General features: G+C 41.9%; 1 protein-coding gene and 2 long non-coding RNA genes across 5 annotated transcripts in view; 2 read left to right on the forward strand and 1 right to left on the reverse strand.

The window, feature by feature from the left end:
• The window catches only part of LOC144241732 (uncharacterized), a 331,611-nt gene extending 322,434 nt beyond the window's left edge, over positions 1-9,177 (forward strand). For all 3 annotated transcript variants that reach the window (XR_013338172.1, XR_013338174.1, XR_013338173.1), the window contains one exon: positions 7,605-9,177. This is a non-coding gene — a long non-coding RNA (uncharacterized LOC144241732). The remainder of the gene's footprint in view (positions 1-7,604) is intronic.
• An 8,146-nt stretch (positions 9,178-17,323) lies between these two features.
• ITGA4 (integrin subunit alpha 4) overlaps positions 17,324-26,412 on the forward strand; it is an 88,783-nt gene continuing 79,694 nt past the window's right edge. The window contains exons 1-2 of the mRNA XM_077776378.1: positions 17,324-17,608; positions 17,880-18,001. Of these exons, the coding sequence (XP_077632504.1) occupies positions 17,412-17,608; positions 17,880-18,001 (319 nt within the window). The 5' untranslated portion in view covers positions 17,324-17,411. The remainder of the gene's footprint in view (positions 17,609-17,879; positions 18,002-26,412) is intronic.
• Positions 18,347-26,051, reverse strand: LOC144241758 (uncharacterized). The gene is made up of 3 exons (XR_013338184.1): positions 25,898-26,051; positions 25,624-25,672; positions 18,347-18,440 (listed from the first exon to the last, which is right to left on the reverse strand). It is a non-coding gene; the product is annotated as an uncharacterized LOC144241758 (long non-coding RNA).

Consider the following 26,412-nt stretch of genomic DNA (forward strand, 5'->3'; position numbering starts at 1 on the left):
TTCCATTCTAGATTCTGAACCAAATTTCTGAACCAAGTTTTTCTAAAATCCCCAAGTTTATTCAAAACTTAGCCCACTCTCAAAGACATCACCAGATTACCTGGGTGGCATGAGTTCACTTAAAATGTCAAGAACCTCTGGTCTTCTCAGAGCCTGGCCTTCTCTATGCCCCAATGTGAAATAAACAGTGCTATCACATGCTGGTCACTCAGCTCAGCAGCGTACCATAGGTCAGTGATACTTGCAAGATCTGGCATCTGATAATACGGCTCGGTGTGTCATCCACATCCTTGGCTGCTTTCATTTTTCCTCCACTGAGCCCAAGATCTGACACTCCCATGTAGACCCTCTTGCTTTCCTTCCTTTTTAACAATCCTTGTTATAGGTACATTCTCCATGTGAGGTTCGTAAACACTAAGGTTCATATGCTCATCATCTTGTTTCAAGAACCAAATCCTAAATTTGAGGACACTGAGGTAGCTGGAATTGGGGTCAGTGAAGTTGTCCATGGGCAGTGGTCACCCTTAGTTGCTATCTAGAGGATGAGAGAGGGAACTAAAAGTTAGAACCAAGGCTGGTAGAGGTGGGATTTGTGAGAGGGCTTGACGTCCGGTGAAATCATGGGAGAGAGGGGAGATGAAGGACACGCTGTTGGAAGAGGGTGGGCAGGGAAGTGAGGAAACCAGCCATATAGAAAAACCAGCACTCAGGGAGCAGTCTTCCTTTCCAGGACTGACATTTGGCTTTAGTGCTGGTCCCATGTATAAGCATGTGATGCTCTCAGGGGGCCCACACTCAGTCCTCCCTTTTGGATGGAACAGACATGCAGCCTCAGGGCCATTCCCATGACTCGTCTTTCCTACCCAGCTTCCTCCAGATATCCTAAATGTTTGAAAGCAACCTTATAAATCAAGTCTCCACATAGATTTACAAACTGATACATCCCCATTGTGTTTGTTTAATCAGTTTCTTTGCCTATGGAAGCCACTCTCTTTATTATTTTTTTAATGTTCACTTACTTTTGAGAAAGAGAGCAAGTGCACATGTGAGCAGGTGAGGGACAGAGAGACAGGGAGACAGAATCTGAAGTGGGCTCTGTGCTAACAGCAGAGAGCCTGACTTGGGGCTCGAACCCAAGAACCGTGAGATCATGACCTGAGCCAAAGTTGGACAGGTAACTGACTGAGCCACCTAGGTGTCCCAGAAGCATTCTCTTTTTAATACTCTCTAATCTTGGTCGTCAGAAACATGACCTTTCTTTGGTTCTTTCATCTCTCTGATGATTTCTTCTTAGGCCAAATTGTGGGCTGCTTTTCCTCTGCCTTACCTGAAACTTTGGTAATCCCCCAAGATTCTCTTCAGTGCTCCATTTTCTCTTTTTTTCCCCATGTGCTTGTCATCATCTACCTGCATGTTTATGATGCTACGAAGATCATATCTTTGGCACAGGTGTATTTCCTGAGACCCTGAACTGTCTAATTGTCTCTGGAACATATTCACTTGCATGTCTCTCAGAAAACTCCAACTCCACACAACGAACGTTGTTGTAATTATCTTCCCATTCAGATCTGCTCCCCTCCTTTACCCATTGCCACAGTGGATGGCAGTCCCCAGTCACACGAGAACTCCGGATACCAAGCTTAGTTCCTCCCTTGCCCTCACCTCATGCCTTTCTCTTTAGCCCTTTAAGACCCATTTAACTTGGGCTCTTGGTATCTCTCTCTTATACTAATACATCAGTCATTTAGACTCTCTGCTTCCAATTTCCTACTTCATTACAATCTCTCCTGGCATGTTTTCCTACTGCATAATTTTTTTTTCTTAATAGAAGAAAAATTCATATTCCTTATGATGGCATATGAGGTTTGCATGATCTAATTCCTGCCTACCTCTTTTGTGTCTCTCCCTACTGCTCCCTGATCCATGCCAAGTACCTCAGGTCCCCTAAATGCACTGTCTTTCATGCTGTCTTAGTGCTCTACCACCGGATTCTGTAAGTACCTTCTCATATCGAAAGATTCAACTTGCCCACACCTTAAATAAGCTTTTCCCGACTTTCAGTGTTAACTGCTCCTTTCCTTGGAAATTTTGCAATTTACAAATATTGCGATTTACAAAAGGACAGTACTTTACTTGTTTTATGTTGATCTCATATACACATGCTGTAATTTCCTTGAGTTTTGGATCCTGTCTTGTTATGTATGTATTCGTAGCGTGAAGCACAGTACCCAACATAGGGTAGGGATCGCTGAGAGAAAGAATAAATATATAGGCATGGAATGAATACGAGGGAAACAGGGAACCTGTCTATAGTTTACTTGCTGATGCCTTAAGTTTGTTTATCATGAAAAAGCCAGTTTAAAATGAAATGCCTCTGAGGGACTAGACAGCCTTCACAGTATGGGCTAAAGAAATGATATCAGAGTCATTCTTGTGATAGAGGGGCCCAAGAGGAAGCAGATGTGAGCCTGTGAAGGATATCCTCTGAAGGATATGGGCACAGGCAAGTGGTCAGGAGGGTTCCAAGAGAAGAGGGGCAGATTTTATCTGTTAACAGACATCTGAGTTACAAATGCAGAGGAGCATGAAAGGACAAGAAGGCTTACCCTTGGACAAATGCTTCCCTCTTAGGCTCCATTCCCATACAGGAGACCTTTTGAAGTTGTTTACAAGTCAGACTATCATTTCACTTCAAACAATATCCATAGCCTGTGTATATCTCCTGTCTCTTCTAGCTGAACTCTCTCTGGTGAAAAATGATGAATTCCTCTAAGTAGGAGTCAAAAGCCATTTGAAACTCCTGTCTGTGAAAGATTATCAAATGAAAGTTATGAAATCTGAGAGATTTGTTCTCTCTCCCAAGACTGTCCTCCTGGCTTAGAAACCAGGCTGGTTCTAGAAACACTGTGAGTCTGGTGAGGGCGGTGGAAGAGGCTTAACCTTACCCTACCTCCTTTTTTCTCTCTGGTTTTTATTTTATAACCAGCCTGAGGGGCTCAGAGTTGCTAACATGCCCATTGGCAGTAATAACTGTCAATACCAATGTTGATCTCAAAACAGGGATTCATTTTAGTCGAGCCAATAAAATTTCATTTGACTTCATGAAAGTTTTTTCAATGGAGTTATAAAAGCATTTTTGCTCATACTCTAAACTAATGCTAGTTGGAGACTGAATTGCATTTCATAAAGATTTATGAACACTTCCAAAATGACTTAACAGCCAAAAGCCATTTAATAACTTTTTCCATGTCTGCTTAAAATGTGAGTCCCTTGGAAGTGACCGTTATAAAAGAGCAGTGACATAGATTTGGATCATTTCTGCCCAGATCTTGCTCTGTCGACCACAGGGCTCATGGCTCTGCTACCAGTCCATGAGAGATGCCCCTGAAGGATTACCCAAGCTTGCTGAAGCCTTGGGGTGCATCCTTTATACTATTAATTTTTTGGAGTTCAATTAAATGTTGGGATAACCCTAGTTATTGGCAGAAATATAGAAGGGGCAATTATGTCTCAAGTGTGAACAACCTGAAAATTATTCTGAATAAGAGTTGAAGCAGATGTATTTTAAGATAATTTTTTAAGTTTACTTATTTATTTCGAAAGAGAAAGCATGAGCAAGGGAGGAACAGAGAGAGAGGGAGAGAGAGAGAGAATCCCAAGCAGGTTCCACACTGTCAGTGTGGAGTCCAATGTGGGGCTCCATCTCATGGATAGTGAGATCATGACCTGAGCAGAAAGTAGGAGTCAGTGCTAGGGGCACCTGGGGAGCTCAGTGGGTTAAGCATCTGACTCTTGATAGACTCAGGCTGTGATCTCACGGTTGTGATCTCAAGGTTATGATTTCTTGGTCATGAAATCAAGCCCTGCATTGGACTCCATGATGAGCATGGAACCTCCTTGGGATTCCTTCTCTCCCTCTCTCTCTGCCTCTCTCCCACTCACGTACCCATGTTGATGCTCTCTCTCTCTCTCTCTCTCTCTCTTAAAATAAATAAACGAAAAAATAAAAAAGTCAGATGCTTAACCAACTGAGCCACCTAGGTGCCCCTATTTCTATTATTTCTAATCCAGAATTATTTTTTTTTAATGTTTTATTTATTTCTAGGAGAGAGAGAGATAGCATGAGCAGCGGAGGGTCAGAGAGAGAGGGAGATACAGACTCCGAATCAGGCTCCAGGCTCTGAGCTGGCTGTCAGCACAGAGCCCGACGCGGGGTTCGAACGCAGGAACCACGAGATCATGACCTAAGCGAAAGTTGGACGTTTAATCGACTAAGCCACCCAGGCGCCCCCAGAATTATTTTTAATAAAAAGTCTCATTATTGAAATTTGACTTACATGGATCTAGAAAGCCATTCTGTGTAATTTCATTCCTTTAAGGTTATTTCCAATACTTCCCTCTTATGCACAGGAAAGGCATGAGGCTAGGTAGAGTGGCTTCTCAAAACGGCCTTGATAGAATGGTGAAGAGTTTGAATTCTCAAGTCTTCCTTAATTTATAAGGAAAAAATATAAATCTGAATCCAACTAAACTTAGAATTAAACAAGTACTGTCAACCTGTAAAGGCAAGATTTCTTCAGATACTGAGCTACTCTCCTCTATACACAGCATAGGTCCTCAAGTGTATTGGAAAGAAATAGTAAAAAAAAAAAAAAAAAAGATACAAGTAAATTTGAATAGCAGACCAGACCTTGAATCTTACCTCAGTCATGTATTAACACTGTAATATGCTCTCCTCCCTGGGCAATCTCCATAGCTTTAAGATACCAAAGCCAGTCAAGATAAATCACACATGCTTCAGGTCAGTTCACAGTCATTACCCCCAGGAACATTCAGACCTGCCCTTATTTTGTCCATTTCCACCTGTTTCTGGAAACCTGGTTTTGCCTTTCCCCCCCCCCCATTTCTATTCTTCATTTGAATGGATTAATCTTAGTTTCTTTAACTCAAACTTGAGAAAGGTCCTTCTGGTTTTGCCTAATGCAGTTCCCAGAGACCTGAACTCTGGCAACTCTCTCAGATGGCTGTCCTAGATAGGCCAGTCCAGTGTCCTAATAAGGGAATGTGAGGGGGTCAGGAATGTTAGTCACAGACCTTGAGCCAGCCAGTTAACACTTTGGAAGCCATTGCCTCATCTCTAAAATGAAAGAAATTATTCTACCTCACTCAATATTTTCTTCTAAGGATCAATAAAGTTAGAATATTAAACTTTTAATAAGAAAGTTTACTTAAGGAGCCAAGAGTAAGACTTGGTAAGACAGCATTACCTCCTGTTAACTGCTTAAGTATTCTCGGTAACAGTATATTGACTGCAATTTTTAGTTGAGATGCTTCTAGGTCAGAATTCTACATGTTATCAAAACTGGTATCTCAGCACTCTGTACCTCTAATAAAAGTATCAGCTAGGATTCACTCAGCTCACTGAAGAATGTGAACTACACATAATACTATTAACTTTAAATAACATCAGGTAGGCTGCAGACTTCTGATACTATATTTTCAATCTCTCCTTTCTGATGCATCAATAATAATCTTTACTTTGCTGTGGCCGGAGGGGAAAACAAAAACAAAAGTGGTTATTAGCATAGTCAGAGCTATCTCTTATCTATTCTCTTGAACTGGTTCCTACCCATTCTATACCTCTATGCCCCGTCTGTGATGGCATCACATGAATGAGACCTGGGTGGCAATTCCTTTTGTTAGGGCAGTTAATTCTAAATATAGAGTCTTCTCAGTTTTTTGCATACAGTTCCTCAAAGCTCGAGCTCCATTAATAGAGGTCATAGTGTTCTCCGATTATACTACAAAATGGTCTTTAATTTGGTCTTCACTGCTCCAGAAATGTTCTGTCTCTGCAGTTCTCTGTGTCTCAGAGATCTAAGTGTTTGTGATCTGTCTAGGTGTCTCTGAGTTGACAGTGCTCTTTGGTGCTCTTCTATTCATGAGAAGAATAACTTCCAGATGAAGCCTAAGATGAAAATCATGTCCCTATATATATATTTTTTTTAATTTAAAAGTGTAGCTTTGGCTACCATGATGTATTTTGTATGGTTTCCTTTTGCACCATACAATGCTTCTGGGATCTCCAGCTTTACTGATCATTAGTTCACAGCTACCTTAGTGTGGCTTGGACCAAGTACTTTGTAAATTGTAAAGATCCATATAAGTACAATTTATTTTTTGATCATTTATCAGAAGATCACATCTAGAAGAGTACAAACGGAAATGAGTCCTGGAAAAGGCAATTGTGAAACACTAGTAAAGGAAAAACCTATTTCTTTTCTCTACATGAATCACTTCTGACACCAAACATGTGGGTTTTCCATACCTGGTGATTCTCCAGTTCTCTGCAGATGCTAGCTGGGTACCCTAAGATTTAATTCAAATTTTGACACTGATACCCACAGGTGTCAGTTTAGACCCTACAGATTAAGGGCTCAGTCCCACAAAAAAAAAAAAAAAAAAAAAGTGCCAGTCTAAAGCCTGAGCTTCCCCTACTTCTGACTGCCTGGTTAAAACTCAGGTGTCCCCACGACCCTGTCCTTAGGTTCACTAGTTAGCTAGGTTGGTTTACAAAACTCAGAAAAACACTATATTTACTGGTTTATCACAAGGGCTACAACTCAGGAACTGCCAGATGGAAGAGAGGGATAGGGCAAGGTACAAGGGTGGGAGATATGTGTGGCCTCTGTGTCATCTCGGGGCCCACCACCCTCCCAGAACCTCAGTGTTCACCTTCCCAGAAGCTTTCCACACCCTAACATTTAGAATTTTTCTGAGGTTCCAATATATAGACACAGTTGACTAAATCATTAGTCCTTAGTGATTGAACCCAACTTCTGGCCTCCCTGTTCTCTCCTTGAGGATTGGGAGATGGGGCTGAAAGTTCCAACCCTCTATCACACGGTTGGTTCCTCTAGCTACCAGTCCCTGTATTCAGAGGCTTTCCAAAAATCAGCTTCATCCTTACACAGCTATTCCAGGAGCTGGAAGCAAAGCCCAGATACTATAATCAAGATGCCCCTTTCACCTTTTTCACTTAGGAAATTATGAGATTTTAGGAGCTCTGGCTCGGAGCTGAGGACAAAGAGCAAATTATAAGGGCACCTGGGTAGCTCAGTCAGTTGAGCATGTGACTTGATTTCAGCTCAGGTCATGATCTCATGCTTTGTGGATTCAAGCCCCATGTTGGGCTCTGAGCTGACAGTGTGGAGCCTGCTTGGGATTCTCTTTCTTCCTCTCTCTCTTCCCCTCCCCTGCTCATGCTCTCTTCCTCTCTCAAAATAAATAAACGAACTTAAAAAAAAAAGATTCTCTCTTTCTCTCTGACCCTCTTGCCTGCCTGTACTCTCTTGCTCTATCAAAAAAAAAAAAAAAAAGGAAAATACATATTTCTTATTTTCATAGTATCACAGCTAGAAAAGAGTATTATCCAACTCTGGAAAGAAAAGTTAAACATTTCTATTTTGCACGTATTTAACTAAGCCAGCATATGATAAATAAAAGATAGATGATTGATTGATACCCAGCCAATTATAGATTTTGATATGTGGATATATATAATTGTTGACATTTAGTCAAGATTCATTTTTGCCTTCTTGCAGTTGCATCATTTCACCTTCTTCCATGGTTACCACCTGAACTGAACACCCTACACCTGCCTGTCTGCCTATGCGATTTCCTGATTCCTGCTGTGAGTTCTGAAAGAACAGAGTTCTCCAGCTGTGTATGGTAACTTAAAACAGTAACATTCTGGAAACGGAAATAACATCAATGACAATCTAAATGAACCCTTTCATCTTAACAACAAAGAAAGTATAAAAAATATAAAGACCATTTCATTATTAGACTTCAGGTCTCCCAAATTACTACATGGTCTAAAACTGGTTTTAAAAAAGCCTGCAAGGGCACCTGGATGGCTCACTTGGTTTAGTGTCCAACTGTTGATTTCAGCTCAGGTCATGATCTCATAGTCTGTGAGATCCAGCCCTGTGTCAGGCTCTGAGCTGACAGCATGGAACCTATTTGGGATTCTCTCTCCCTCTCGCTCTCTCAAAATAAATGAACAAACAAAGAGAGAGAGAGAGAGAGAGAGAGAGAGAGAGAGAGAGAGAAAAGAACAGAAAACCAAAGGAAAAACAAAAAACAAAAAACCAGAAGCCTGTCTATCCTGGAGTGCCTGGGTGGCTCAGCAGTTAAGCATCTGTGCTGTCAGCACAGAGTGGGGCTTGGGAATCTCTCCCTCTCTTTTTCTATCCCTCCCCCAGTCATACTCTCTCTCTCTCTCTCAAAATAAATAAACAAAACAAAACAAGCCAGACTATTCTTATGTGAAGCATGAAAATAGTAAGAAATCGGGGTGCCTGGGTGGCTCAGTCAGTTAAACGTCCGACTTTGGCTCAGGTCATGACCTCACAGTTTGTGGGTTCATGCCCCATATTGGGCTCTGTGCTGACAGCTCAGACCCTGGAGCCTGCTTCATGTTCTGTGTCTCCCTCTCTCTCTGCCTCTCTCCTGCTCGCTCTCTGTCTCTCTCTTTCAAAAATAAATAAATATTAAAACAATAGTAAGAAATATCTCTACAGTCCACAAAGAAAATATTTATATTACTACTGTGTTTAATTAGTATTACTATCCTTTGGACAATAATAAAAAGATGGGTCTGAAATGGATTCTTTTTCACTTTTATCCACTATTCTAATGAGATCCTTATGAACATGTGGCTTCTAAACCAAAACAGTTTTTCTAGTTTCTTTAAACAAAGGAAATTTACTTTACTGGGTCAATATACTGTGCAACTGTTATAAACAAAGCTGATTTTCAGTGTGCATCAAAAATAGAACATCCAATCTGTCTGCTGGTCTTCCAACACATAGACATGAGATAGAGCTAAATTTAGTTTCTGTAGTATAATTCATTACATTTTACTAATCCAAATTAGAAATAATTCTAAAGGTTCTGTGTGATTTTAAACAATTCAGGAAACTTTGATGCATTAAATTATTTTCCTTATTTCTCACTATTATCCTTACAAAGTGGTATAGCCCCTTACCACTATTTACATTTCTCTTATTTACCACTGATATTTTAGTCTTAGCTGTTCTCTTATCTTTAATCTGGTCTACAAAGCATAATCTTCTATGGGCTCCCAAAGTGGTCTGGTTTAAAAAGAAGAAAAGAAAGAAATTTAGATAAATAGAAGATTAAATTAGCTTTTTCCCTTTAGTCACCCCACAAAACATTTAGCTACTTTGTTGTGATTTTTTTACATTTAGCTACTTTGAATATATCATTATTACATTACATAATTTGTGCTATATTCACAATGCATTTTGTTGCTTTGAAATTGTTTTCTGGTTTCAAGTTGTTGTGCGTTGTCTAATTAGATTGCTAAGAACATATCTTTAACTTCTCTTGTGTCTTCAAAGTGCTTGGAACACATGTATGTAAATACTTGCTGTGTGATATAACTTCACCCATGATTAACCAGTTTTGCACTGTTTATCCACCACTTCCTGTCAGGAATAGCTAGGAACACTGTTTTTCCCGATGAGGTCATCGTGTGAGAGGCTTCAGATGACATGTTGTGTAGCGCTTTTACATTGACTCTACCCTCTGATAATAGAAGAGAGTGATACTGTGAACTATTTGTGTGTCATGTGAATCTCTGAGATCCCTGCGTGGACCAGTTGTTAAATCATTCCAGTGCACAAATCCAATCTTCCAGGTCAGATTACTTATGAGATAAAATGTTGTCACATAATAACTATGTGCTCTGAGGGGAAAATGGTTTTATAACAGGTCCTCTATATGCTGTAACAAGAGGAGCGATTGTTTCTTTCTCTGAACTGAAGCATGAAATAGACTTGGTTTACAAAGTTATAAAGTATCAGTAGTTTCAGGAGTTTTGAAAAGACTATAAAAAGAAAATTTCTCAAAATTACCCTTCTACTCCAGAAAAATTGCCCCAAACACCCTAACCCTCTGTCTGTTGAATTTCTCCATTATGTACTGTTTTGTATGGCCTTTCGTACTTACTGGTTTAAGTAGTTATTTCTCCATCTGTTGATTTCCCAAACGAAAGGGAACATTTCCAGAAGGAAAGAGAAATAGACTATGTTTGGGGTAGGTTAAAAAAAAAAAAAGTTAGTTTGAAACCAAGCATGGACAGTATTAAAACCCCAGGTAAGAAATTCTAATTTAATTGGGTTGAGTTGGAGAAGGAACCATCAGGAGTCCCTGAGGGGAGAAATGATGTATTCATAGTTATGCTGTAGAAACACGTCATCTACTTACCTATGTCAATGCACTGAAAAGTCACAAGACTAAAAACAGGAAATATGCATTTAGTATTATTTATTGCCTATCGCCTTTTGGAATGTACGTCTAAAAATCGACAAGGATCCCAAATCTGTATACCATATTATGCATAGTGTCTCTCAACCACGCATAAGTTGAATAAGTGTTTGTTGAATGAGTGAATGAATAAATATAAGCAATTAAAGACAGAAAATGGCTCTTATTAACTTAGACAAGCTTCCACATGAGTCAGTGGCCATGAGCTCAGATTTCCATACATTGTTTATTTCTATAGGTACTTTATTTCTACATAAGTTATATCACTGATGATGATGATGATAAGAAAAGAAGAATGAAAGAGTAAGTGCTGCTATTTATTCTGTACTCATTATGTGCTAAGCACTGTATTAAGTGCTTTACTCATTTTCCCCAACCAACCAAAGAAAATTTAAGAGAGAACAAAACAGATTTGAGCAACACTAGCAAACCAGCCAAAGTTTGGATTGGCAGTTGTCACAGACACCTGCAACGACCAGTACCTGGGGCTACCTGAGCTCCCCTGCTGCTGGGTGGACAGTTTCCGCACACCTGCAGCTTCCCAGGGAGCGGTGGTGTCTCTCCTCTCTGCCTGAGGACGCCTACAGCACCTGGGCGTGTGCTTGCCTACAAACAGGTACAATCTGTAGGTGTGGTGAGGCCAGCTTTACACCAGTAGAGCATGAGACCTGGGATAAACGCTCCAGCCTTTTATTCTTCCGGTGAGGAATTCTAGGGTGTGTTCCACACAGTTTTGCAACAGGTTTCTGAACTCTTATGACTGAGAAGATGACTTGTTTGACCTTTCTTTAAAAGCAAACTTGCCATTGATATTTACATTCAAGCATCAGGAAATCTGATCTAATAGCATCTTTCAGGATGAAAGAATTGGAGCTTCCTGTTTGTGGTTGAGAACTTTATCACTGTAAAAACAAAACAAAACCACAAAAAGCCCTTGCATTGTCTTAGTTTGAATGCCCCAAGGGCAGATCTTGGGACAAGCGTTTGAGTGCTGACAAATTATTGAAGGAAGGGAAGGGGGTGTCTCAGAAGGGTAGATTAAAGGGAGGCAGGGAGAGATTGTAAACATTTCCTTCATGCATCACTAATTGTTTTACATATTGCATGCTTTACTTCAATAATGTTTATTTTTTTTTTGAGAGAGAGCATGGGCATGAGTGGAGGAGAGGCAGGGAGAGGAAGAGAGAGCATCTTAAGCAGGCTCCTCACTAAGTGCAGAGCCTCACGTGGGTCTCCATCCCACAACTGTTGGATCATGACCTGAGCCAAAATCAGGAGTCAGACCCTGAACCAATGGAGCCAGTCAGGTGCCTCTACTTCAATTATTTTAAAAAGTAACGAAGGGGCACCTAGGTGGTTCAGTAGGTTAAATGTCTGACTTCAGCCCAGGTCATGATCTCACAGTTTGTGAGTTCGAGCCCCACATTAGGCTCTGTGCTGACAGCTCAGAGCCTGGAGCCTGCTTCAGATTCTGTGTCTCCCTCTCTCTCTGCTCCTCCCCTACTCGCACTCTGTCTCTCTCTCTCTCAGAAATAAATAGGTATTAAAAATTTTTTTAAAAATAAAGTAAAAGTAAAACAGGGACACCTGGGTGGCTCAGTCAGTTCAGGGTCTGTTTCTTGGCTTTGGCCGTGGTCATGATCTCATGGTTTCCTGAGTTCAAGCCTCGCAATGGGCTCTGCACTGGCAGCATGGAACCTGCTTGGGATTCTCTCTGTCTCTCTCTCTCTGCTCCTCCCCCACTCACTGTCTCTGTCTCTATCAAACTTAAAAAAATGTTTTAAAAAGTATGGGGCACCTGGGTGGCTCAGTCAGTTAAGCATCTGACTTCAGCTCAGGTCATGATCTCAGGGTTCACGGGTTTGAGCTGTGCATCAGGCTCTGTACTGACAGCTTGGAGCCTGGAGCCTGCTTTTGATTCTGTGTCTCCCTTTCTCTGTCCCTCTCATGCTTATTCTCTCTCTCTCTCTCTCTTTCTTTCTGTCTCTCTCTCGAAAATAAATGAACATTTAAAAAATTTAAAAGAAAAAAAATTAAAAGAAGAAAAGGTAAAACAAAAACAAAAGAAAAAATAACACTTGCTAGACAAATCTATGATTATTCCACCTTCTCAGGCTCAGCTATAAAACTCACCTAGCATTCTCCAAACACATTCCCTCTTTTCTCTCCATTCACACCCTTTCCTCTGTTGCTTTTTGTATTGTTTCTCACCGTATCACCATTGCCTCAGTCACCTGTCCTAAAGATGCCAATCATACCTTATTTCTCCTTATATTACCCGTACCTGACAATTCATGTCAACTTTTTACCCAACGTATTGTATCAATTCTTTCATTTTCCCTGCCCTATACTTACCTAACTTTGGGTCTCGAGACTGCCGCTTGTGCCTATACCATTTGTTAGCAACCAGCTGTCCCTCCTGCCCCAATGTATATGACATTCACATTTGACTGTATTGTCTGGTTCTGTGAGGCATATCATCTGTCTCAAAAATAACAAGCTGCTTGAGAATAAGACCTATCTTTATACGTTTTTGCATCTGCCAAGGGACCTAATACATTGCTTTGCATGTAATAATGCATGACAGTAAACTCATAAACATCCAGGTTTCTCTCTGCTTATGGCATTACTGATGTAAAAAGTCCAAATCATGTTGAGGCCATTCAGAAACTACTTACGGAGCACCTGCTCTGTGCGCCGGAATGTCAGGTGCTGGAGATTTAGTGGTGAACAACTGCAACCACACAACACAAGGGCTCTGTGCTCAGATTCTAGAAGAAAAGACAAAGTGAAAGAGTAAATACGTCTATGATTATGAGTTAAAGAGCTCTGAAGGGAAAGAACGTGGTGGTGACCTCTTTTAAATGAACAGGCAAGGACATGCTCTGTGAGGAGAACTTTAGGTTGAGACTGAAGAAAGAAAAGAAAGGTGTGAAAAGTCAGAGGTTGTGTGTCCTAGTAGAAGGAGCAATAGGGACAAAAGCCTCACAGGTGAAAACACTTTGATGCATTTGGGAAATTAAGAAAGGCCTCTGTGGCTGAAGCAAAGTGATTGTGGCAAGTGGCCAATGGCAATTTTGTAAAGTCATCAGGTCCTTGTGGGCCATGCGGAGTTTGTACCAGAAGAGCAGTGAGAAATTATTAAAGGATTTAGCTAGGGAGTCACATGCATGATTTGATTTAGAATTTTAAAAGTTTACTTCAGCTTCTCTGTGGAAAATTGATAGTGTGCGGAGAGACGAGTAGGGAGACCAGGTAGCAGATTACTGAGAAGCCCAGAAGGGCAGACTTTTCCGCACTTGGAAGAGGATACCAACAGGACAGAAGAAGATAAACAGATGAACTTGACATACATCCTGAAGGTTGAACTGATAGACCTTGATGATTGATGTTTCAGATGTGGGGAATAGAGAGAGGAAGAAATCAAGGATTATTTTCCAAATTTCTGGAGTGAACAGCTGGGGAGATGGAGTGCTATTTATTAGAAAGAAAGACATTAAGTGGAGGAATAGTCTAGGCTTGAATGAGGAACAGAACTGGGCGTTAGATATGTTCACAATGGCCACTAGACACCCAAGCAGAGAGGCACTAAACATATGTTCACAAAACATATGAACCTAGAGCTCTCAAGAAAGACATGAAGACATGAACTGGGGATTCATGGCGGTATTTAATAATATTACACAGCTGGTATTGAAAGATGCAGGAAATGGGTTAGATCACCTAAAGAGGAAAGAGGGGAAAGAGAAGGAAACAGGGATCAGAATGGAGCCCTGGAGCTTTACAACATATATGTAGAGAACGGAGCCAGCAAAGGAGACTCATTCATAGTGGCTGGATAGAAAATGAGATAAAAATCTCAAAAAAGGTAGTATTCCAAGAAGAGAGGTTTTGAAGAAAGAGGAATGCCTATTCTGAGAAGCTGGGTGAGCCCTTATTAGAATCCTCTCTACTGGGGAGGACTTCTTACCAAGGATAGAGATCACCTGCTATTTCATTTTTTACTCTTGAGTCCTTGGTGAGGCTCCTGGCACACAGTGGGCATTTGAAATCTACTGATCAAACGATACATATTAATTGAATGACTGCAGATTTAAATTTAGTTGAGGGTGAAGAGTAGGCATAAGTCATTTTGAAAAGTCCTCCTCTTCTCCCCACCCATGCTCCTCCCCCCACATGATTCTCACAGTTGCCTACAAAAGCGTTGATCAGAGACATAGCAGTATTAGCAGGCTTTGTCAAAGCAACATGAAACAAACACCCTTTATTTCCACTGACTTAAGAAAAGTGAACTGTTCTATAAGCCTTGGAGGAAGGAAAGTCAGGGCTAACATAGCGTGTGAAGTTGTTATGGGTGGCTTTTCTGGAATAGTGGTGAAATTATAACCCTAATCATAACCATAATCAAAGAAATAAGTTCTTGCCCTACCAAGTGCCCTATTGACTGCTACTCTTATTAACTAGGTGATGAAAAAAAATTGTGCTGAGTGGATTTCATTGCACAAGAGTTTGATAAAGGAGGGAAAGAAAGAGGTAGGTGTTGAGGTCAACGGTGTGGCTGGAGTCTGAAGGGTGTGGGAGCGCTTTTGCTATATCTGCATCTCAAGTCTCAACTGAAAATGTGGCTGCAAACTGGAGGGACTGCTGATTTCAGCATGATGGCAACCTGAGCTAGTTGTAGAACTGGGCTGAAATCAGCACATATATCAACCCAGAAAGAAATATACCCTGAGTGGAAAAACCAGAGCGGGACCCTTCACCATGGGCCCTGATAGCTACTTTTCTGGAAGCCATTTCATTTTCAATTTTTACAATAGATTTATCGCACATATTTCCGCCCTTTTACTTTGTTGCACACAATGAGAGAGGGTTACTATTCTTCTTCTTTTGTCTGTTGGCCAAGGAGTAAAAATAATTGGGTTGAGTGTAGCTAGAATATCCTAGCATTCCACAAACATCTCAAACTCCACCTGTCTAAAACCTAGTCCATCAACACCTGCCCATTGTACACATTCACATGTGCACGCACACGCATAACTTCATTCCTCCAGTATGTTTTTTTCTCTATGAATTAGCACCATATACCCAGATCCCAAACAGACACACTCTGACTCCTTCTCAGCTTTACATTCATATTTACCAGTGTTATCACCAAGTTCTATTGGGTTCTGTCTCTCAGATATTTCTTAAATCTAGTTTGTCCTCCACCCCTCCTTCCTAGTTTAGGCTACCGCCATCTTAGCATGCACTGTTGTAGGAACCTCCCATATTAGCTTGTGTGTATTCAGTCTTTTCATTGCACATCTGAAATCCTTCAGCAGCTTCCTATCCACCCCAGCACAGAGTTAAAAATTTCCTAACCTGGCTTAGGATGTTCCTGATGTGTTCCTACTTCCCTAGGCAGCTTCCTGTAGTACTGACCTGTGTGTGGGCAGCTAAGTGATCCAGCCAAGAATGGATCTCCTTTATCTGGCCCTGTGGGCACCATCCCTCCTCCCTCCTCTCAAACTGCTCAGCCTAACTCACCCCTCTTTGTCCTTAAAATATCTTTTTAAGTGTCCCCAAGGCATTCAGAACTTTCTCTAGCCATCCAAAGTTTGTCTATCAAATACCTGGCAAAAAATTTTCCTGAAGGCTTGTTCTGCCTTGCTCATGGTGGTATCCTGTGGGCCTAGCATCGTGACTGCTCAATAAATATGCTGAAAAGATGAACAAATATTTTAACTATGTGTCTGTCATTATAACTTAAGATGTGTTATTTCAGTTTGGTTTTAATGAACCCTTTTTCTTTCCTTTTTTTAAAAATTCATGACAACTGAACCTGCATCTCCTGCAAATATCAGCTTCACTATCTATGCTCCTCTCTGGTTGCTCTGGAAACTTAAGGCACATCTGGATTTCACTAGGATAAAACTCATCACCCATTTCAAGTATGTAGTGCTGTAGGTCTCCAGTCCATTTTCAGAGCCTCATTATGGTATCTGTGTCTTCACCTCCTACTGGGTGGGTCTTCACCCCTGATGGCAGGTGTATCCGGTGGCAATGATAGATGCATGAAAGCAGGAGCATCAAGAACCAGGAGGAGCTATCCGTTAAAGTGAGGCAAGTCAGTGCTTCCTTAACTCGGCCTCCTCGGTGGACTCCGCAACAGCCTAAATCTTGTGCCATTCACCCTGACCCGCTCACCACTAGTCTGCCTCAGGAATGCAGCCTGTGCTTTAGAGGAAGTTTGGGGAGGAAGGAAGTGGGCATAGACGGGTGCAGGGCACTGAGTCTTGAAGTGAATAGCCATAACGTCTTTCTTTGTCACTAAAATGTGCCTCAGAAGCTTTCAGGGAGTTCTTTTTGTATAATTGTTTCAGATCTGGTTAATTTCTCTAGTGGCTGCTTATGCCCTTGCAAATCAGAGATAAACCTTAACTATCCACGAGGGATCCAGATGGAGTTTGTGGCTGGCATTATTTTGGGCCACACCGGGCAGGCCACGGCGATCCTGTGCTCATAGCGTTGCGCGCGCGGGGCAGGTTGGGGCCACGCCGCTCCGCAAGCAGGCCTTAACTAAGGTTAAAAGGCAAAGTCCCCTGTCCCTTCCAGCTCCACTCTTGCAAAGCCCGGGAGCCCGGAGTCATCAAGCGTTCCTCGGCTTGGAGGCCCTGGCCCGGACGCGCGTCCGACGCAGCCGAGGTCCCCCAGCGCCCCCTACAGCCGCGCGCGGGGTGAGACCGCGCAGGGTCCTGTGTCTCCGCACCACGCCCGGGACCCCACCCAGCGGCCGGCGCCCCGAGACCGCGAGAGCACCCGCACCTCCCGGCTGCAGAAACGGGCCGTGGGGCCCGGCGGGCGTGCGGCATCCCAGATCAAACCCGATTGCTCCGCCCGCGGCCGCCCGACCTCCCCTCCCTTCCTCGATCCCTCCCTCCCTCCTTCCCTCCCGCCCGCCGGCGCCGGACACGCTGCACTTCTCTTGGGGCGCTCTTCCCCTTGGCCGACCGTCTTATCCCGCGCAACTTTGGGACAACGGCCGTTTGGTGTTGAATGTTCTCCTCCGGGAGCTCATGGCTGGGGAAGCGAGGTGCGGGCCGGGTCCCCGAGGCGCCGTCGTCCGGGAGGCGGTGCTGCTGCTGCTGTGCCTGGGCGTCCCGACAGGGCGCCCCTACAACGTGGACACCGAGAGCGCGCTGCTCTACCAGGGCCCCCCCGACACCCTGTTCGGTTATTCGGTGGTGCTGCACAGCCACGGGGCGAACCGATGGTGAGTGGAGCGGGACTCGGCGCTCCGGGCACCCGAGGGCCGCGAGTGAACGGCGCCTCAGGGGTTCCCGGCCGGGTTCAAACTTTCCTCCCTCTGGAGGAGTCGGGAGGGGAGCGCTGCGACGGCCAGCTCGCCGGATCTGCTCGGGAAACGAGCCCGCCGCGGGGTGGCACGCCTCGGGGGCGCTGGGGCGCGAGGCTCCGGAGCCGCGGGTCGGGGGCGGCGGGGTGGGGGGNCACGTCTGCGTGCACGTGCACGTTTCTCGCCGTAGGCTCTTAGTGGGGGCGCCCACCGCCAGCTGGCTCGCCAACGCTTCAGTGGTCAATCCTGGCGCGATTTACAGATGCAAGATCGGCGAGAATCCGGACCTGACGTGCGAACAGCTCCAGCTGGGTGAGTTGGGTCTGGGTCCAGGGGCGAGTGACCCTGGGGTAGCACAGGTCGCGGAAAAACTCCACGTTGCCTGTTCTAGTTTAAAGGGAATGACTTGCACTCTTTACTCCAAAAACCATCTAACCTTGTTAATGCAAAAGTGACTCCTTTCTGTCAACATTTTCCTCCCTTTTGCTGATGAGAATGATTGCGGTCCTCTGGCAAAACTCGAGAGGAAAGTTTCCTATGATACATTCTCGTCACCTCTCCCTCTTCCCTCCTCATGTAAAACACATTTTAAAGAAGTCTCTCAGCGCATGAGGGACAAGATCCAGCCAAGCCATCGCTTAAGAATTTTATTTCCAGTTTTGACCTATCAGCCTTGTTAAAGAAAAGGCTAAGGGGCAGAGCAGGGAACGCAGTTGGAATTGATCCCGTATCCGGTCATTTAGCTTAAGGGCTTGTTAAAAGAAAGAAAGAAAAAAAGAAAACGGTATAGTTTTATTTAGAATATGAAACGTAAAAGAAGAGCACAAGAAAAAATTGGCGTCTCCATTGTTAATATAATTTAAATGAGGACTAAGCAAGCTCTAATTGTTACTTTTTCTCTCCCCAAACTCTTATGTTAAATGCCTACATCTATTTGAAGTCATTTCTTAATGTCTCTTCTTGGTTATGTGACAACTTGAAATAAAATAAATGTGTTTTTCGGGGCTCCTGGGTGGCTCAGTCGGTTGAGCAGTCGACTTCAGCGCAGGTCATGATCTTGTGGTTCGTGGGTTCGAGCCCTGCATTGGGCTCTGTGCTGACAGCTAGCTCAGAGCTTCCTTCAGATTCAGTGTCTCCCTCTCTCTCTGACCCTCCCCTGCTCGCTCTCTCTCTCTCTCTCTCTCAGAAATAAATAAAACATTAAAAAAAAAAAAGAATTAGGGACTGGAGCACACAAACTTGGTCTGCCAGAGGACCTTGGCAAAGTCTCAGCAAGGAGAAGTTGCATTTCTGTTGTCCTGTCATGATTTCCTGATCCATGGCATCATAACTACTAGTATTTGGCATCTACTTCCTGCCTGGAAGGGCACTGAATCTATTTCTAGATGTCTGTGTTTAACTGGAAAGATCATGCCTAATATTACACACAATTTGAGATAAAAATGCCTGTCAAAATGCAAGGAAAACCTAAATTTGGGGGCATGTGGAGCATAGAGATTGACTACAGAAATATTCTCAGAGAAATGTGTCTGTGGTAGATGTGCAACAAGCATGAATTAAGTGAAGATGTGTTGGATGGATAAATAATAAAGGTAAAGTGGAAGTTTGATTGTCATCAGCCTGATTGATGAATAAGAGAATGATTAGAAATGATAAGCCAAATGGTATTTATTAAAATTTGTTTTTGAGAGAGAGAGAGAGAGAGCTCAAGTAGGGGAGGGGCAGAGAGAGAGGGAGACACAGAATCCAAAGCAGGCTCCAGGCTCTGAGCTGTCAGCACAGAGCCCCACGCAGGGCCCGAACTCATGAACTGTAAGATCATGACCTGAGCCGAAGTCAGACGCTTAACTGAGTGAGCCACCCAGGTGCCCCACCAAAGGACATTTTTAATTTTCACATTTTTGGTAGATACAGAAAGGTATTGATTGAGATAAACAGCAAAAAGGTAGACAAGATAACCAGTCAAACCATTGGTTGAAACACTTCTTGCCTTGGTAATAGCTTGGTGTATTTGCAAAAGAATTGACTGAAGTTGCCCCTCCCATAACATTTTAAACAATGTGTTCTGTTCCTTAAATAAAGAAATTGTGTTTCCATTCAGAACAAACTCAGAAGTCACTTGAAGCTGTAAAATAAGGGATTGGGGATGAAGTGTAGAAAGGAAGTACTAAAAACAGGAGATTGGTAATGAAAGACATTTAAGGATTTACAGCTTTGTGAACTATATAATATTTTCTATGAAGAAGCTTTAAGAAAAATTTATGTAAGTATGGACATACACAGTATTCTAGTTCTGCAGATTATGAGGATGGCCTCAGTTTTCCTGTCTCAAATGTGACTTATCTATAATGTAAAGAAAAAGCTTAGCTCAATACCTGACATATAACAGAGCTTTAAAAAGCATTAATTTTTTTGGTTTCTATTACCTACTTAAATCTATATCTGTATGTTATCTGTTATATTCAGGTTGAGGGTAATAAATAGGGAGAATTAATAATAGAAGCAAAAAGTTAAATGCATAAAGAGGTAACAGTTAAGATGAAACATGGTGAGAAATATTTTCTTGTTGACTCAACCAACAAAATCTTATCACTAAATTTTGATCTATGGTTGCCATATCAGTAGGGTGTGGAACGGCTTCTCTTGCTATCACGGAAACAAAGCTGGAAGATGTCTTAAAACAGTGCCCATCTCACTTGTTGGGATGAGCCCTGGGTATTATATTGAAACCAACTTGACAATAAACTAATTAAGAAAAAAAGCAAAACAAAACAGTGCCCATCTCCTAGTAATTTAAATATTATTCACATGGACTAGTCTTTAGGTTTCAGAATTTCAGATCAAAGTTTGAATCAGATGGACTCCTCCCTAGAAAGAGGAGATCAATACCCTCCCATTACATGCCACCACCCCCGGATGATGTCACACACTGTGATATATTCACTGTGGCCATAATCAGATGTGAGCAGCAGATGCCCATTGATCTAAAATGTCTAGGCTTTAAGGGTTGAGAGTAAGATACCCCTTTCAGTGAAGTGAATTAACTGTAGAAGAGGCACTTTGCATTCTGCTTGCAAACAGGCTTCCTCCTCCCTGTCTGCCTGAGAGGGGTCTCTCCTCTCACTTCTCCCCTACTTCTGTGAACCCAAGGAAGGTGGTGTCTTGTCAGAAAGGCCTGAGCCCAGACTTGTTCACAAACAGTTTGTGTCCGAGGAGGCCATAGTGTCTCCATATGTCCAGTTGCTTTTCCACCCAGACTTTCTGTATCCTTGCTGAGGCTTTTTAAAAAATGTTTATGTATCTATTTAGAGAGAGAGAGTGGAGGAGGGTCAGAGACACAGAGAGAGAGAATCCCAAGCAGGCTCCACAAGTGTGGAGCCTCACTCAAAGCTCCATCTCATGACCATGAGATCATGACCTGAGCTGAAATCAAGAGTCAGACACTTAACTGACTGAGCCACCCAGGCACTTCTTGTTGAGGCTTTTTAAAAGGAAACTTTGATCACAGAGGACTCCAGAACTATATGTAATCATACACTGTCCATAGATTACCAATATTCAGAGCTTTAGAATGTAATAAAAGATATAAATTATTATAAAATTATACTAAACAGATTGTCTTTACTTGGTTATTCAGATGACATTCCATATCTTTTATTACTTTGGAGTCACCGCTAATAACATTATATGCTTGCTACACACACACACACACACACACACACACACACACACACACTTCCCTGGGTGATAGAGTCTAAAGTTACATAGTTAGACTGCCTAATATGGTAGCCAATTGCCACGTGTGGCTGTTGAGCATATGAAATGTAGCTAGTTTACAGTGATAGGTGCTGGAATATAAAATTAAATACTGGATTTCAAAGGCTTAGTGTAAAGAAAGAATTTAAAATATCTCATTAATTTCTTAGATATTAATTATATGTCAAAATAAATATTTTAATATTGATTACATGTATAAATGATAGTATTTTTGGTGTGTTAAATTAGGAATATTTTTGTGTATTTTTTAATGTTTATTTCTGAGAGAGAAAGTGTGACAGAGCACAAGCGGGGAAGGGACAGAGAGAGAGAGGAAGACACAGAATCCGAAGCAGGCTCTGAGCTATGAGCTGTCAGCACAGAGCCCGATGTGAGGCCCAAACCCACAAAACCATGAGATCGTGACCTGAGCTGAAATAGGATGCTAACTGACTGAACCACCCAGGTGACCCATAAAGTAGATTTTTAAAATCAATTTTATTTATTTTACTTCTTAAAGTGGCTACTATAAAATTAAACACTTCCTATATGACTTATGTAATAATTTCTATTGGACAGCACTGCCCCCGAGAAATATAAAGTCCCTGCATGAGAAAACAGTAACTTTGTAGCAGGTGCTTTCCTAGCATCTGTGCATAAATGAATAGGACTTTCACTTTTCTTTCCCAGACAAGTGCTGTATAGTTACTAGACCTTCAAGATTCTTGCTTGTGCCTCTCTTTTCTTTACTGGAAAGAACAATGATCCATCTCAAGTTAGTCATCATTATTCCCCTTCAGATTTCTTTCTAGAATTTTATCACCCTAGTCAGCCTCCTGGCTTATATTACATAACCTATTTGGAAGAGGTTAATTTAATTACCATTGCGCCATTAAACTAACGATTACCTCATTCTCACTTCTGCCTGATTTGCAGGAATTATTAGCTTAACATTAAAAGGCAAACCTCACACTTCAAATAATGTTGCAACATCAAATAATGTTCTTAATAACTTTTCTTTTTCATTTGCAAAACTCTTTAAAGTGTAGCTTATGAATCTGGGATTGATACAGACTGGTCATTTTGAAAAATTGTCCCTGAACATAGGTTCTAATAATGCAGAAAATCAAGAGAGAGAGCTTCATCAATAAACTATCATGTTAAGAAACTTAAGTTCCCTGATTTCCAGCAATTTCCCAAACTCCATCTCTAAAAGAATGCTTTCCACTGAATTTGAGAGATGAGGTTTTGTAAATGCATTTTGCTTTTTGCTTTAAGCTTATTTGATCCCCAACTTATATTCCTAATGACTAAAAATATCTCCCCTGAGCAACAGTTCTAGGACCAGATAAGGCAATCCATTGTACATGTGGGTTATTTATTCATTCAGTCATTTACTGAGGAGTGCCAAAGGGCCAGAACTTGGATGTAAGAAAGAAACATGGTCTTGCATCCAGGGGGTTTACAGTCTCTAACTTAGGTTCTTATAGGAAAGTATGGTGAGATCTAATCTAATTAGGAAAAAAAGGTGATGGCTTCCAGAGACATTGATGTTCAATTGGAGAACTGAATACAAATCAGGAATTGGCTAGAGGAAGAGGTTTATGGAAAAGGGTGCCAGACAGAGCAAATAGTGTGTATGAAGACCTGAGGTCTTTGAGAGCATGGATCTTTGAAATGAAAGAAATATGCATATGATTTGACTATGGAGTGTGAAGTGGATGGAAGGTTGGAGAGCTAAGCAGGGATTTTTTTTTAGTACAACTCAGTGAGTTCTCTTTAAGGAGTATGAATTACTCATTGGTAATTAAAGCTGGGGAGTGACCTGATCAGATTTGCATTTTAGACAGATATTTCTGGTTGCAGAGCAGTGAATGCTTTGGAGTAAATGAGTCAAGGCTGAAGGTAATGAGACAGTAGTAGAAAGATTTTATTACAGTTTAGGCTGTATGTGATAAGTGCTTGTACCGAGGCAGTGGCAGCAAGAATGGAGCAAAACAGATATTCTACAGTTAGTTAGAAGACAGACTCAATAGGATTTGGTAATTATTAAAGGAGAGAGATGAAAGGGAAGGTTTCCAAAGGTGTTACCCAAGGTGCCGACTTGGGCTGTTGGATGAATGATGGTGCTGGCCACAGAAGACGTAGAAGTAAATATCTAGTAGTCAATTGGATGTGTGGGTCTACTGGGCAGGAGAGATCTGCACTAGCAATCCGGAGTTCACTGCAATTGACATACAGATGGTTATCAAAGCATGGGAGTTAATGGGTTTAACTTGGAAACTCTCTGGGCTGAATAGATCAAAAGCCTCAGGAGAGATCCAGAAGATTCCTACAGTTTGAGAATGGGCTAGAGCTGTGCCGCTCAACTCTGGCTACAACTTAGATTCTCCTGCAGAGCTTTAAGAGTACCAGTGTTCATCCTAAATAAATAAAATCTTTGCAGATGGGTCTAGGTGTGACATTGCTATTTCTAGTAAGAATAATATATTTACTTTTATTCCCTGTTTTTGGTACAGAGCTCCTAAAAGTCTTGAAATTTTCTAAGAGAGCTACAAAGGTGTCCTTTGTTAAGGAGGTGGCTTTTGGACCCCACATAAGGATGGGGGCTGGTTGCCAGTGGAGTCGAACATATAATTGGAGGGGTGGAACTTTCCGTCCATTAGTTCCATCCCGAACTAATCTTCAGGATGGGGAGTGGGGTTAGAGGTTGAATGAATCACCAGTCGTGAATGATTTAATCAGTTATGTCTGTGTAAGGAAGCTGCCCTAACAACCCAAAAGGACAGGGTTGGGAGAGCTTCTGGGCTAGTGAACAGAGTGGAATACTTAGAGCAAGTAGTATCTCTGTACCCTTTCCCTATGCCTTGCCCTATGCATCTCCCATCTCATTGTTCCTGAGTTATATCCTTTTATAATAAATTAGTAATCTAGTAAGTAAAATGCCTTTCTGAATTCTGTGAGGTGCTCTAGCAAATTATTCAAACCCAGGGATGGAGTAGTTGGAACCTCTGATAGCCAGGTGGTTAGAAATATAGGTGACAACCTAGACTTTTGATTGGCCTCTGAAGTGTGTGTGGGGGGTGGGGGGAGAAGGGCAGTCTTGTAGGACTAAGTCCTTAACCTGTGGGATCAGATGCTGTATCTCTGGATAGACAGTGTCAGAGTTGAGTTGAATTGTAGCTAGTGAATTGACCCAGCTAGTGACAGAAAATTGCTTATTGGTGGTGTAAAAAGTGCTCTTCCACCTCCCACCCTCCACACGATGGAATTGAATGCAAAGAACCCTTAGAAGGGCATTAGGGTTTTCAAAGGTCCCCAGATGATACCAGTATTCATCCATGGTTTAGACCAACTGGAGAAGAAAAGAGGAGCCTGAGAAAATGACTAAGAAGGAAAAGCCAAAGACGTAGCAAGGAAATCTGGTCAGTGTGGCATTATGGAAGTTAAAAGATGAGGGATCTAGAGAAGAGATAAGCGGTTGGCAGTATCAAAAGTTGTCAGGAGGTCAAGCAAGGTAAGAACTTAGGAGATTTCATTGAATATAGAGAGAAACCATTTAAGAGTAGCCTTTTAGTACAACCAATTTTAGTGGTGAAGCCAGACTACAGAGGGTTGAGAAGTGAGGAGTGAGAAAATAATGGGGGCACATGTCAGCAACTTTTTTATCTGGGTTCTTTCTCCATTAATTAAACACGTTTTATTGGTTACTTAGAAACTTAGAAAGTTGAGTAAGACATGGCTGATGCTCTCAAAGAATTCAGTCTAAATGACAAGAGACAGGTAATTATGAGAATATGTAATAAACGTGATGATGGAGACACAGTGGGGAGAAGAAATTGTTTGGATGGTGAGTGAAGATTTCCTGGAGGAGCAGATACCTGAGTAGTTGAGCCAGTTCTGACCAGTTTTGATGAAAGTATAGTAAAAGTTCAATACATGTGAAATGGATGAATATATTTCTCCGATGTGAGTGATTCCTCCACTGCACATGTGAGCATTATCCCAGGAGGTCTGGGCCAGCCTTGGGTTCCAGAGATTCTGCCTGCTCGCACCAGACAATCTAAACAATAATGGGCACTCCTGAGATAGGGAGCTTGGAACTGACCTTCCTTAAAAATAGGGCTTTTTAAAAAGGTAGCCGGAAACATCAAATGAGAGCATGGAAGTGGACTTACAAGTGGTCAGGAATGCAGTGTTTTTGTTCTGATGCTCTCAGTTCACCCCCTAGAATTAAAAAAAAAAGGAACCTTTTTAATGTAAGTTATTTGAAATACTATAATTCACAATAAATATGTTCAGAAAGAGTAAGCATGCAGACTTAGTTGTCGAATCTCTTTTATGGGAAATATTGTGTGAAATGGATTAGAGGTGCCCGTTTAACATTACAGCCTATATAGATTCTTTCAATGGATAGCCTGTGTTTATGAAATCTTTCTAGGTCTACCTCACCTGATACAATTCTTGGTTTCTTCGAAACACTTTCTAGTGTTCTTTAGCATTTCATTTTGTCTACAAATCGTTGTCTCTGTAACTTCTTCTCCCATCCTTTAAACTTTGGACAGAAACAGGTCCTCTGACATTCATAACCCCTCATCTCAGTCTGACCCTCTACTGGATAATGCCGTGGAGTTCCTGACTGACTTATGTCTTTCACATGCTTCAGACTCTGCATCATCCTGTCCCCTCTGTCCTACTGTGTAAATTCCCAAACCAAGCACCGTGCGTCAATATTGACCACCTACTGTTGAGTGAGGGCAGGTTTCCCTGGAGATTTTGTTTTTGTTTTTGTTTTCCAACTTACATTTTTGTATTGTTCTTGTTTCAAAGACACTCAAAATGGTTTCCATGTATTAGTGATAGTCTTTCAAATGAACCCATAAGTCCAAGAGTTGAATTGAAAACCATGGAAATAGAGAATTTTCTTTCCCTATTTCTTAACATTGGAAACTAGTGATTTAATAGTA

This window comes from Crocuta crocuta, unplaced genomic scaffold, assembly GCF_008692635.1.
Source record: "Crocuta crocuta isolate KB4526 unplaced genomic scaffold, BGI_CrCroc_1.0 scaffold17, whole genome shotgun sequence".
Lineage (NCBI taxonomy): Eukaryota > Metazoa > Chordata > Mammalia > Carnivora > Hyaenidae > Crocuta > Crocuta crocuta.